The sequence below is a fragment of the Aplidium turbinatum genome, chromosome 4, assembly GCF_918807975.1.
Source record: "Aplidium turbinatum chromosome 4, kaAplTurb1.1, whole genome shotgun sequence".
In the NCBI taxonomy this organism is placed as follows: Eukaryota; Metazoa; Chordata; class Ascidiacea; order Aplousobranchia; family Polyclinidae; genus Aplidium; species Aplidium turbinatum.
The window spans coordinates 27,823,442-27,836,493 of record NC_137475.1 but is presented as its reverse complement, the minus strand read 5'-3'; the positions used below and the strand labels follow the sequence as shown (position 1 = coordinate 27,836,493).

At 37.1% G+C, this 13,052-nt stretch overlaps 1 protein-coding gene across 1 annotated transcript in view; it reads right to left on the bottom strand.

The window, feature by feature from the left end:
* Positions 1-13,052, bottom strand: part of LOC145769477 (uncharacterized) — a 52,314-nt gene that overhangs the window by 33,285 nt on the left and 5,977 nt on the right. Inside the window, exons 4-14 of the mRNA XM_082581124.1 lie at positions 11,053-11,165; positions 10,529-10,699; positions 7,871-8,017; positions 6,962-7,139; positions 6,265-6,367; positions 4,509-4,693; positions 3,969-4,123; positions 3,368-3,530; positions 2,633-2,834; positions 2,204-2,361; positions 1,110-1,440 (exon numbers count right to left, since the gene is read on the bottom strand). Of these exons, the coding sequence (XP_082437250.1) occupies positions 1,110-1,440; positions 2,204-2,361; positions 2,633-2,834; positions 3,368-3,530; positions 3,969-4,123; positions 4,509-4,693; positions 6,265-6,367; positions 6,962-7,139; positions 7,871-8,017; positions 10,529-10,699; positions 11,053-11,165 (1,906 nt within the window). The remainder of the gene's footprint in view (positions 1-1,109; positions 1,441-2,203; positions 2,362-2,632; positions 2,835-3,367; positions 3,531-3,968; positions 4,124-4,508; positions 4,694-6,264; positions 6,368-6,961; positions 7,140-7,870; positions 8,018-10,528; positions 10,700-11,052; positions 11,166-13,052) is intronic.

Below are 13,052 nucleotides of genomic sequence, written 5' to 3'. Positions count from 1 at the left end.
TGACACTTTGCGTATAGCAGCCTTAGCCCTTGTCTACTCTTCAGCAGAGTACTGTGCACCTGTTTGGTGCCGCAGTGCTCACTGCCATAACATCGACACTGCCATAAACAGCGCCCTGCGCACAGTGACCGGATGCCTGCGTCTCACACCATTGGACAATCTCCCCATTCTCGCTGGCATCCAACCCGCTGAGCTTCGTCGCAAAGAAGCCACTCTGTCGACGGGCACTGGAGCCTAACCACCTTTTCCACCACAAGATCTCTGCTCTCCCAAACGAGCACCCCCGTCGACTGAAATCAAGACACCATTCGTGCCAGCCGCTCAACTTCTTATTAACGAAGCTGATGTACAAGACATCTCTGCGGCTGCTTGGGCGGACCTTAAATGGAGTTCTGAATGGAAGTCAAACGCCACCAGACTCTATTCGTTCATCCCCGACGCCGACACACGCCCCATCGGTCTAACACTACCAAGACAGGCATGGGTGCGCCTCAACCGTCTCCGTACGGGCGTCGGGCTTTTCCGCTCAACCATGCACCAATGGGGAATGGCCTCTTCCTCCTCCTGTGAATGTGGTGCCGAGGAAGAGACCGCAGACCACATCATCAATGACTGCTCCATCTTCAAGCCACCTAATGGAGTGAAAGGTCTGCGTGTCATGGATGACGAAACAAAAGACTGGCTGCTGTCTAGTAGCCTTCCAGTGTAGTCCGGGAACATCGTGAATCTGGGGTGGTAAAAGGATAGACCCTCGGCCCCAGACGCTCACACGACGACGACGACAAAAAATCAATATTAATAATACAAATTATTAACAAAAATCAATATTAATAATACGAATTATTAACAAAAAATCAATATTAATAATACGGATTATTAACAAAAAATCAAGTTTGACCTGACGATAAATTTTGATCTATTTTACATAATGAATTTAAAACCTCTTGTCGCATCCACCTGGAATTTAGTTTATAGCGGTTTTATAAGCTTTGAACAAGGAAGAAAACGTTTAACTTTTGATTGCCCTAGCTAAACAAAGTAAAGCTAAACAAAACTTTTCCATGAATTCTGTCAACAGAACACACACAAATTTCAAATTATTCAAATACCTTTGTGTGATATAACCACAAGACCAGATGTAGAAAAGGCAAGAACACACGTGAGTGATGGTGTAAATGTAGACCATAAACTTAATCGCCCGAACTCTAAAGATCTTCACATTCAAGCTGTATTCCCATCTTGTGAATGAACTTGGCACGTGGCGAAAGAAATTGAAGACTCGGTTCAATCGTAAAAAGGCGATGGCATGATACGAAACAAGCCGAGAACAACCGATAAAAGGAGCAAAAATTTCGAAAGGAAAAACCGCAAAAACGTCCAGCCAGAGTTTATTCCACTTGTTGTAATTCGCAGCAATGTCTTTAAAACTGGTCAAGAAACCTGAAATTATCATCAACTTTAAGTTGGAATGCCAAGCCTTTCAGATCCAGTCTACTTTCAGTTGATCAACAAAAACGTAGAGATATAATTACTTTTTTTTAATGATTGTTCTCCTTAAAAGAGCAAATTTCAGGTGATAATCTTCTATGAGACGCTTTTATATGACTGCACTTAAAGTTTCAGACGGAAAGCAGACATTGTATAAAATATTTGTTTTCAACTGATCGTTGATATTCAAAAGATAAATTTCGAACGAAAATGGACTTTAGTGCACGTCAACATGACTTCGTTAAGAATTTCACAAGTACAGACCCAAACAACGAAATCCGTCATTTTTACATTGATTCAAAGTTTGCAACCGTTAAATCAATGTAAAAATGACGGATGTTGTTGTCTGGAGAAAACAATCTGTTTTAATCTAATGCTGGGGTTCGCTGTGGTAACAGCGGTTTTTCATAAGCTTTCGGAACACAGTTTCTTAGTTAATGTGCGTTGTGCAATGTACAGTTCCCTTTCAAAAGAACGATACTCTGACTCCAGCACCACCCGTCATTGCACATGACAAGAAGACTATGTTCCGAAAGCTTTACAAAAACTGCTGTTAACACAGCGAAGAGGCAGCATTAGGCTGACAGATTTATCTACACTTGTGAAGTAAGTAACAATCATGCTGCTAAATGCGAAACTCAATCTACAGTATATACAATTAAGACAGTTTGTCTGTTCTGTACTAAAAAACCTAACATTAAAATTATATAAATACCGTTTACAGTAAGAACCCCAGTCCGGAGATGAACCAATATGTTCAAATATAATGGAACGTCTATTAAGAAGATTGAAAACCAGTAATGAAAGCGACTTTGACCGGTTGTGGTACTGTAAGCAGCTAAGCTGATGTCGTATCTTGCAGGTAAACGCACTCTACAATGTATAAAAAATTGTAACAAAAACAAAAAAAATCGGTATTTAAATTCTAAAAACAATTTCAATTGACCCTTTTTATCTAAAATTTAAATAGGCCCGATGGGATCGTTTTATTTAACTTCTTGTGCGGTGATATATTTAAAAAAAAAATGTTTTGGACAAGCGGATAACTTCTGATTTTGTAACAGAAATACAAATGTAAACGTCTTTTGATTTAAGGAAAACGTGCTCATGCAAGCTATTTGATAAGTCACAAGCACATTCTTACTCATATCCACTAGTATCATTTCCAGAAATCCTCCAAGCAAAAGAGCCACCTGCATCTCTCAAGCATTTAACCGTTGCATTGAACGGCCATGCAGGGCAATTGTTGTATAAATCAATTTGAGTGGTATTACATGTGTCTTTAGCCATGACTATGATCTGAGACGCATACAAGTCATCATTTCCCGTGAAAGTATAAACTTTTTCTGGCAAATTAGAAACAACAAGTTTTAATACACGCACAAATTTCATTAAACAAAGGTTAAACATAATCTTACTAGCTACAGTTAAAGGTTTCGACTTTTTCTGAAAGCATGGATTCATCAATTCGACACTTAGATGACTCCTTGGGGTCACCAGAGGATGAAAAAAACAACAACAAATGATTCATAAAAATTAAGAGAATGTGGGGATTTGTAGTCACAAAAGCCCCAATCGAGCACAAATGGAAGACGTCATACTCGAGTTCCAACCGAGCGTTAATCAGTGGTGCACAATCACTGCACATCCATGTGTCTAGAGCGGGCATCGAACTTCCAACTTTGATGAGAATGGTAGACGTCTCCGACTTGAGTGAGAATCGATCAAATGCAATTTTCTAAGTAGTTTTAAGGCTTTTCATTTAGCAACCTTTGCCCAAATAATTATAGCTTGCCCGAATTCGCAATATTTTTGACAACAGGGGGGAGCTGCAGTCACCCACCAACCTCGTAGGCTATGCCCATGATTAAAAACTTACGCTCTCCGGGCGTGGTCGTAAAAAATGCAATGAATGTCGCATAGAGCCCTGCAAGCACACTGACGACAAACAAAAAATCAAGCCAAATGTTGTAGAAGTTTCCTTTCGGATTGATAACCGTTAATTTGAAGAGTTGTCCTCGCCAAGTCGTAGCATCAGGATCCTGTAACAAGAGGAAAACCAAGAAAAATTGAAATAATAAATGATAGTCCGGCGCTAACTAAAACGTAAAAAACAGCTTTCAAATCAAAGTCGGCGCATAACTTCTGTACTTTCTTCACAATGTAAAATACTAACGACCTTTTTTAACCTGATGCTGCGAGTTCGCTATGGTACTAGCAAATTACACTAGCTTTCGGAACACAGTTCCTTAGTCAGTTCAGTTCAGTTTGTTTTTATTTCTGACCATCACAACGAAAAAATAATATATGACAAACATAGCAGAGGTCTAAAAAAAGGTAGAAGCGACAAAACGCGGACGTTATAACGTGCATGACACCAAAGCAGGACAATCAGTTTAAAATATGGCACGGTCGCAACACCTCAGTCACGTGTTATGGTAAAATAATTTGTATCCACTTTGTATACTTTGTTTCCTTACTTTGTATCCAGCACCAACTGGAGCTACTCCCTTCATCTCGTTGTAATTGGCAGTTGTGGCAAATACAGTTGTTCCGTCCTCAAGGTGAGTAGACGAGCGCCCGGTTTTGTGGGTGTTGCCGTGAATAATGAAATCAACCAGCGACGCTTTACTTTCTGAAAGATCAAGATATCATCAAAATGTGGAAATAACGATTAGTCTATAGCAACAGATTTTTGACCATCACGAATTCATTCCAGCCCTGGAATAATGTATCACAATATTATTATTCGAATAATTAAGAGAGTAATGACCAGTTTTTATCATATTTCTTTGTGTTTCTATTTTGTATAAGTGGCTACTTCTTAGAAACTGATCAAAATGCAAGACCAGAGAAGGAAATATGCTAAGGTAGAGCTTTAAGGCTTAAACCAGGGATTCATAAAACAATTTCTACTAGAACTACTTCCATGAACTTCTGGCTTAAACGATAAAAAGTCAGATTAGTAAATTATTATCGTTACAATTTTTATATTAGCCTATCATAGTTGAGTACAAAACCTTGAATATTTCTTTGGTCTAAACAATGTTGAGGTTCTGCATGCAGTGAAACACGAGATAAATCGACGCTAGAATAATTGGTAGAGTGGACAGTTGACAGTCGGCGTGACATCGAAGCAGCACCCGGTTTAGCAGGTTCAAATGCAGAAATACTTTGCAATCGACGTCTAATCTCTCCAGCTTTTCTGTAAGCAATATATAAAATACAAATAGACAAAAATCGACTAAGTTATTTCAGACAGCAAAATTTGCGATTAAATTTACATTCTTTTGTCTCTAAACCTCTTTTTATTACTAAGGGTTGTCGTAACACACCCTCAAAACAGAAATAGTTAATCCACTAGTTTCCCCTTAACAGCAAAAGCCTTTTTCACTTGGTAAAATCATATAATAGTCTGTCGTTGGTTCTTCGTATAGGGCCGAAAAGTATTTTTTGTAATTTTTTTAGTGTTTTGGAGTCATACCATGAAATGTCGATGCGGAAAGAGAAGTCTCTTGTGGAGGTATTTTTTTCGGACAGAAGCAAGTCTTTGAGCTTTCCCAATAGCGAGTTAAAACGTATGTTCATTTAGTTAAACACCCTTATTCCTTCCAGTGTTGCGGTGGAGAGACTTTTCTCGATTGGAAAAGACTTGCTAAACCCAAAGCGGGCAGAACTCAATGACTCGCATTTCGAAAAACTTTTGTTTTTGAAAGATGCATGAAAATAAATTTCACCTAGAACGTGTTTTCTTTAACCACGTTGAAATAGCAGTGTAAACGAATGGTATCATTCGTTTACAAGGTCGTTTTAACTTCACAAGGTACTACAATAGTGTTTCCTGTGTCAGTTTAAGACAAAAGTAGCGAGAGAAGTAGCGGTAGCTAGTTTTGGTCCAAGTAGCGGTAGCGCGCAACTTTTATCGACTGGTATTGGGTAGTGGTAGCAAAGAATTTTGCATCAAATTGGAAAAATGTTCTTCTCAAATTATTCTAGCCAATATTGCAATACATACATATAGAATATACGTTCTTCATAATAAGCAGCCTATATTAGTGTATGTTATAGATCAGTGGTTTTCAACCCTTTTGTCTTGGCGGACCCCTGTAGGTGTCCTCGAAGAAGTCACGGACGCATACAACTTTTTTTTATCTGAAATGCTAGCACTGTATAGGCTGTATGAATCTGCTAATGGAAAAGAATGTTTCATAAGTCTCGAAGCGACACACTTTGAAGAATTTGCTTTAACTCCTGACGCGCTTGTGACGGTTGATGACTTGGACGAAATTATGTTACTTATGAGTTATATGTTGGCACGCAGGATCAAAAATCAGCGATCTATTTGTTGAGTTAATGTTTTTCTACAATATTTATCAAAAATTGATAGAATTTTGGCGACCTTTACAAAAAATTTCCCCTTTTCTCATTTGTAATCAATATTTCGTTGTAATCACAGTCATGGCAAAACTGTGAGTGTTAATAGGCTGCTGATTAACGTTTGCATTTCTAAATTAAGCATTGATCAACCATCTGCTGTGTCAATCGTCCTTGTCATATTTTCTCCACAATTATTTATCCTATTACCCTAAAGCCTCCGTATTCCTTCAAAACCTACGTTGCATATATTTAACATAGGGCACTACAGGGTTCAGTGCAGCCTAAGGTTTCAACACAAGAATTCACCAGCCAAGCAGATAAAGTAAAATACAGTTAAACAATAACAAACTGCCATTTTATGCAAAAATGATGTTAAAAATGCAAAAAAACCTTACGTACTGAAGAGATTGATCGAAATTCGCAGAATTTGGAGGTCCCATTGGCCAGGTTTTTCCAGCGTCGTCACATTTTAAACTGGCAGCTTTTAAAAACTTCGCAGCCGCTTTCGAAAACAAAGTGTTAAGTAAATACACAATCTATAGAAGTCAAATTTAAAACCATTTATATTTAGGCTATTTAATTCAAGAGAACAATCTAATACCGTAGTTTTATATCAGGTCGTCACACCAGGAAGCATATGTAGGCTGGTAGGTAGCTGCACTATGCAGCAGGCCACTGCAAAGTTGTTTATCTTGGTTCATTTTTGCATATTTTTAATTAGATTTTGCGTTTAGATTTGAATTTAACTTTATAAAAAGTCTATACATTCAAGCTAAAGACTGTCTAGTGTTCTATGTCCTAGTTAATGTAAACATTCTATAAAAGTGGTCAAAACTAAACCAATAAGCCAAATAGAAAATAAACAAAAACAAAGTTAAATGAAATATTACTGCCTTTCCCATTTGTACTTTCAATGTTTAGATAACTTGAACGAGACATAACTTAATAGTACTTTTTGGTGTACACTAAGGGTTACCAACAATAAATCATGACATTCATGAGTATAGTGAGCTATATCCCCTGTTAGACCCCAATTAATTTTGTGCATCATTGAAGGAGTGATAAAATAAACACAAAATAAAAATGAAGAACCTACATGCTGGATACTCAGAAAGAATGCTCTTAAAATCACTTTTTGCAAGAACAAATACGTCGCAATTAGTTCTGCACTTGATCGAATTAATTCTGGGAAGATCATAAACCAACATAACTTGACCAAAAAGCTTTCCCGGGTGCATCAATGCAACTACTTCTCTTTCTTGATCGTCTAAAACCTTTTGACGCAGAAAAAGAATCCAATTAGCAAATTTTAACATACGTAAACTAATGTAAGACCAATGTAATGTTCTCACGACAAACAAAATGATCAATTAGAAACATGTCGCTACTGCAACTACTGTACAGTATTATAAAATCAAAGTCAAAATATGCTGAATGGTGCACCACGTGACGTGCGAACTTTTCTTCCACCAAGCTTCGCCATGATCTTCTCATTTCAAATAAGCTCATGTGAAAAACAGCAGTGAAATGTGTGTATTATTGCACTGTGATATCATTATTCTATTTTTTTCTCACATCTTTCCCAGCGCACTACAAAAATTGTTGTCAGTGGAAATGAGCTGTTAGCTGACAAACACATTAATAATAGTCATAACAGTATAAGAGAATTTAGTTATACGACCACAAACGGCAATAATATCATCAATCACATTTATTTTGCGCCCATTGCGACAGCAGACTGCACACTACGAGTACATCTAAGAATAGGAGGCAGCAAGAGGACATAATGGACATACACACAAGTCAGCTACTACCAATGTATTGGCATGCCATTTAGTCTTTTGCCAAATCACAGCCGCGAGGTTTAGAGCGGTATCGAACCGACGTCCTTTCGAGCGTCGAGCAAACGTTTTCACAACTCAGTTACGCAGCTAAGGCAGAAAATCACTGTCATGAAGTGTAAATACAGTATAAGTTTTCTACGTAATTCCATAAACATGATCACCTCAAGAATACCATGGTGAAGGTAGCACATTGTATCACAAATCTCTCCAGATTTTTGAATAAATTGGCCTTCTAAAAAGACCATTGGCTTTGAAACCAGTGAAAGATTTCTTATGAAAGCTGTTTCCGTTCCTTCCAACAGATCAGCCTGAAATACCAAAAGATAAGCTGCGATTAGCGAATCATCATTTTGTACCCATTCACGACACTAGTTCTCAATTTTTTTCCTTGCAACGCTCTTGAAAAAGTTTGCGTAACTTGGGACGCACCTAGCGATAACAATAAAGGAATTTTTTGTTTTTGTTTAGGCACAAACTCCATCAAAACAAACAAAAAGCAACTGCACATGCTGAAAGCACAAAAAACAGCGCAAAAATTCACAAGACATTGACTATGCTAAAAGTTGTGCCAGTAGGCTGCTAAGCTAAGTACAAGAATAAATGTGATCTCAAACTTGTATTTAGAGACAGAGATGGGCACCCGCTACTTTAAAAGTAGCGCGCTACCGCTACTCGGGCTAAAGTAGCGGATGCATATTAGCAAAAGGCGTATGTTGGCTAATGTTATTTGCGTATAGCAGTTCTCTCGAAATTTTCGTTTTAAAGTTTTTAAAGCAAACGTAGTTTTCATCTGAAACCTGTATACAAACACAGCGTCTCTTTGGTCATTTCTATTCATTGAGGCCTGAGTGTCGTTCCTTTATACAATACGGAAAACAAGAAATATTATTTAAAAAAAAATACAAACACAAATTTAGTTGTTCTTCGTTTTGTATCAAGCAGGAGTCGGAGTTGACCTTTTTTATAACGACTCCGATCCTGACGCGCCAAAATTCTACCGACTCCAACTCCACAGTTCTACTTCACACTATGTTTAAAAGTGCATCTACACGAGAAAGTGTTCTTGCTTAACCATTCTTGCTTAAGCTATTTTTAAACTCATTTTGTTCACACTTGCAATCTAAAAAAGGTTTTGCGCTCGTGATTTTTCTACTTTCCTGCTTTTCACAATAAGCATTTTGTCTCAGGTGGCTAAACATTTTCGTGCAATGCTAGATATATATAATTTAATGTAAGTGCAATACAACTGTTAGTGCAATTACTTCAAAATGTGAAAACGCCCAAAAATACCTTATATTTATGAGCAAAATTAATTCTTTGTTTAGTTGAGCATTACTTTATGTTATAATTCAAAAATTCCAATTTTGAAGCTATTTTTTTGGAAAGTAGAATAAAAACCGACTTTCTAACACTTTATTTCAATAAGTTTGTTGGGTAAAAATGTAATTTCTATACGCACAATACACATGACTATTATCTTGTAAAATATTTTGGCTCTGTGATTTTCATAGCTCCCGTTATTAGCGATTAATTAGCAAGGGGCTAAGACAGCCAGTGACGTGCTTTCCTCGTACGTATTAAGCAAGAAAACAGTGATCGTGTAGACTGTAGAGTGCATCCTCACCTTAATTTGGTACGCAGAATAATAAACACTATAAATGTGGTACCAGGACATTTTGCCGAAAGACATTTTGCCGAAACCCATTTTGCCGAAAGACATTTTGCCGAAAGGACTAATTGCCGAAAGGATTACTGTAAATGCCGATTGGACAAATTGCCGAAATTATAAAAATATATTATATGTATTATCATAACCCAATGACACATAAATATCATTCTCAAACAGATTTTACACACAAATTATGTGCGAAAGCGCGTAAATATCCGACAGAGGGGTTATATGTATCGATATTCTCCACAATGTGTTTTAGTCTATCGTTCACAACCTTATATTTTTTGTTTGGTGGCGCCAATTGAACGCCAGCTGATAACTGCTCCACGTGCTCCAGGATTAGTTCGTTGTGTGATTGTTCCTTTATCAACTTTACTGTCAGTCGACGTATCGTGGGGTGTGTGATGGAGACTCGTTGGTCGAAAGCATGGTGCCATCCTTCGATGGAATTGTTAGTACGAGGAAGATCAAAATAATTACCAGTTCAAAGGCACTACTTGCGTAGTAACGAGACTTGATGTCGCTTCAAACTAACTTTTAGGCAAACATAAGTAGCAACGTAATTCTATTTCAAAGGCACTGCTTGCATGGTAACGAGACTTTGTGTCACTTCAAAGTAATTTTTTTCCAAATTGTTTCGGCAATTTGTCCATTCGGCAATTAGTCCTTTCGGCAATTAGTCCATTCGGCAATTAGTCCTTTCGGCAATTTGTCCACTCGGCAAAATGTCCTTCGGCATAATGTCCTTTCGGCAAAATGTCTTTCGGCAAAATGGGTTTCGGCAAAATATCTTTCGGCAAAAGGTCCGCGCACGATAAATGTATAACCGCTTTACTTACTACTCGTAGGCTTTGTAGCTCTTAACATAACACACTTGCCTTGTCTTAACCAGCTCAGTGGCCGAGTGGTTTCGCCTTCGGCTCTGGTGCTGGTAGATCTGAGATCGATTCCAGGTCGGGTCAAACCGAAGACTTTAAAAAACGGTATCGATTGTGTTCTATCCTGCATAGCGCAGTGAGAATGAGTCGGGTAATAATGTGATAACATCGTAAACCTGATATAAATAAAAATGAGCCCTGTCGCTAAAAGACCTTAGCTGTTGTAGAGCGACAATAAATAAAACCATAACATTATTATTATTACTTGCCTTGTCAAAAAACTTCGAAAAACGTGCTTCAGCAAAGCTTGCTCTCAAGCAGTCAGGTAAAATATTCAAAAACCGATTGGCATAGACGTCTTCGCCTTCCCATCTTCGCCAAAGGTGATCAAAATAATTCAAACACATATCTTTGACTTCGTCAGAGACATTCATCCGATTCTAAAATTCATAGTTTCGTGTTTGTACGTAGAAGCAAACTTCGAAAAATCTCTTACCAAACAAACTTACCAAAGAAACCTAATATCTAATCAAAAAATAAAGAGCTTAAAATGTAGATACTAACCTCATGTTTAGCAAACGTTTCAAAAACTATAATGTCTTAATTTTCAGTGCTAGTTCGCTATAAATTATTTCTTTTTATATTAGATCAACCAGGCGTTCCAACCATTTTGCTTCTAAATCTAATATCTTTATGGCAAGTAAAGCACACATACAGTTTTTCACCTAATCTTTTAAACGTTACGATTACCATTCACTGCAGACGTATAGAACATTGTAATTGAACGTCTCACCACTTCTCTTTCAAAAGCTTGGTAACGATGCACAAACTTCGATCTTCTTGCATCAATGTTTGTGAGCATTGACGTCATTCCACCCATAGTCATGCCATACAAAACGGACATTCCTGAGATACAATGATGTTTAATTATATGGTGTTAAATTTTCTTCATTTAACTTCTTTTTATAAGGTAAGGGTTTACGATTCATTATTGCAGGGCAATGCGTTTCTACCACCACACTTTGCGAAACGCTTGAAAGTGACAGATCAGCTTATTTGCTTTCTAAAAAGGCGCAATGTGCTTTATTTTATTTCCCAACATTGAAGTCATTGGTTAGGAATAAAATAAGGTAGGTTATGTTTTTCTGCAGACTACTAATTAATAAACTTATTTCACTTAGTCCAATGATGTAGGCTAAGAAGGCCGGTCTAACCATGTTAAATATATTTTGCCAGCATAGTTGCACACTCTTACTATAATATGTAAGGTACTAATTAAGAACCAGTTTATTCACATCTTGCGTTCATTGTAATTCATTTTTAACGTGGATATTTCAATACAGATAGTGAGAAGCAGCATATATCATTTTTTGTTTTATTGACTTAGATAAATTTCAGTTTGCGTCTTTCATATTACTACTTCACAACATGTCATGGCAAGGATACTCAGAATCATTTATGAAAAGTTTAGTAACCAATGTTTATAAATATGCACTCCAATTTGTCTTTTAGTAGCCTACACAGCTATTAAAATAAAAACCTTATAGACGTATTTTCATATCAAAATGTTCAAAGTTGAGTTAAAAATGGAGCAATTAGATTATTCTAATAACGTGGTAAGTTCTTATGCTATAGTATAGAATAGATTCTAGATAAAGTTTCTGAACTATCACAAAGTGTTGAATCAAACAAAAACCCGTATCCTCAAATAAGTTTTTTTTTCCTTATCTTTCACACAAAGCTCCATTTGGAGTATGATAAGCTCCACTTTAACACCTTCTACTTTTTCTATTAAGCTTCAACTCCAAGGTAAAAATTGATTGATGGGTAGTGAACTGTTGGAGTTTTTATCTGTGAATGGGTGTCACAATCAATGTGCAAGGCCTCACGATGGACTCTGCTTTGTGTCTTGAACGAGCGTGTTGTTTTGATTGTAAAATTCTGGTGCGATGTGTTATTATCGGTTATGACCTGAAGTAACCTTTGATCGCGAATCGTTGTTATGTAACGTAATTCTACATCATTCTGTAAGATGCGAACCTCGAACTTTCTGTTGTTTTCTCACTCACCAAATATCGTCTGTCATGATGTCACAAGGATGTTTACCAATGGATCTCTGATTGCGAAATTATTATTATGCAATGTATTTTCTAGAATCATTTTCCCTACGTGACAATCTAGAGGCTTCGGCTTGTTTACGATTTTAATGCAACTTGACAGAACCATGAGTCCCATGATGTAACATTACGTAACCTTCTCGAAGTTACTATACCGAAAAACCTTCTATAAATAGTGGTGTAATTTGCGTAATGATTATTATGATGAGTGGATTATGATGAGTTGATTATTATGATGAGTTGGTGATGAGAGATCATTGTTGTAGTAGTAGCAGTTGTTAATAGACGCAAAGATTATTGTTGATCGAGAGTTAAAGTATTGAATACGAGTAAAGCAAAGTTGATGCTAATATAATTTCTGATTGAAATCAGAATCGTATGAGAAACTGTGAGTGGATCACGTTAGACTCGATCAAAAGCCGCAAGCGTTGGAATCTATTGCTGTTTACTGTTACTTTGATTAATTGCTGGAAGTGGTGAACCATTCGTTGGAGTCCTTCAAGCGTTTTCATATATATATCATTTCACTAGTAGAACTATCCGTGAATTTAATTGACTGCTTTTCGGTTTAACCCATTAAATTACGTCATTGAACCTTTCTGAGTCTTTTTCCTGGTAAGAGATAGAAAGAAATCGTGACAATGGGGAAAACTTCTTTTGAAGCTTCATTCTGGCG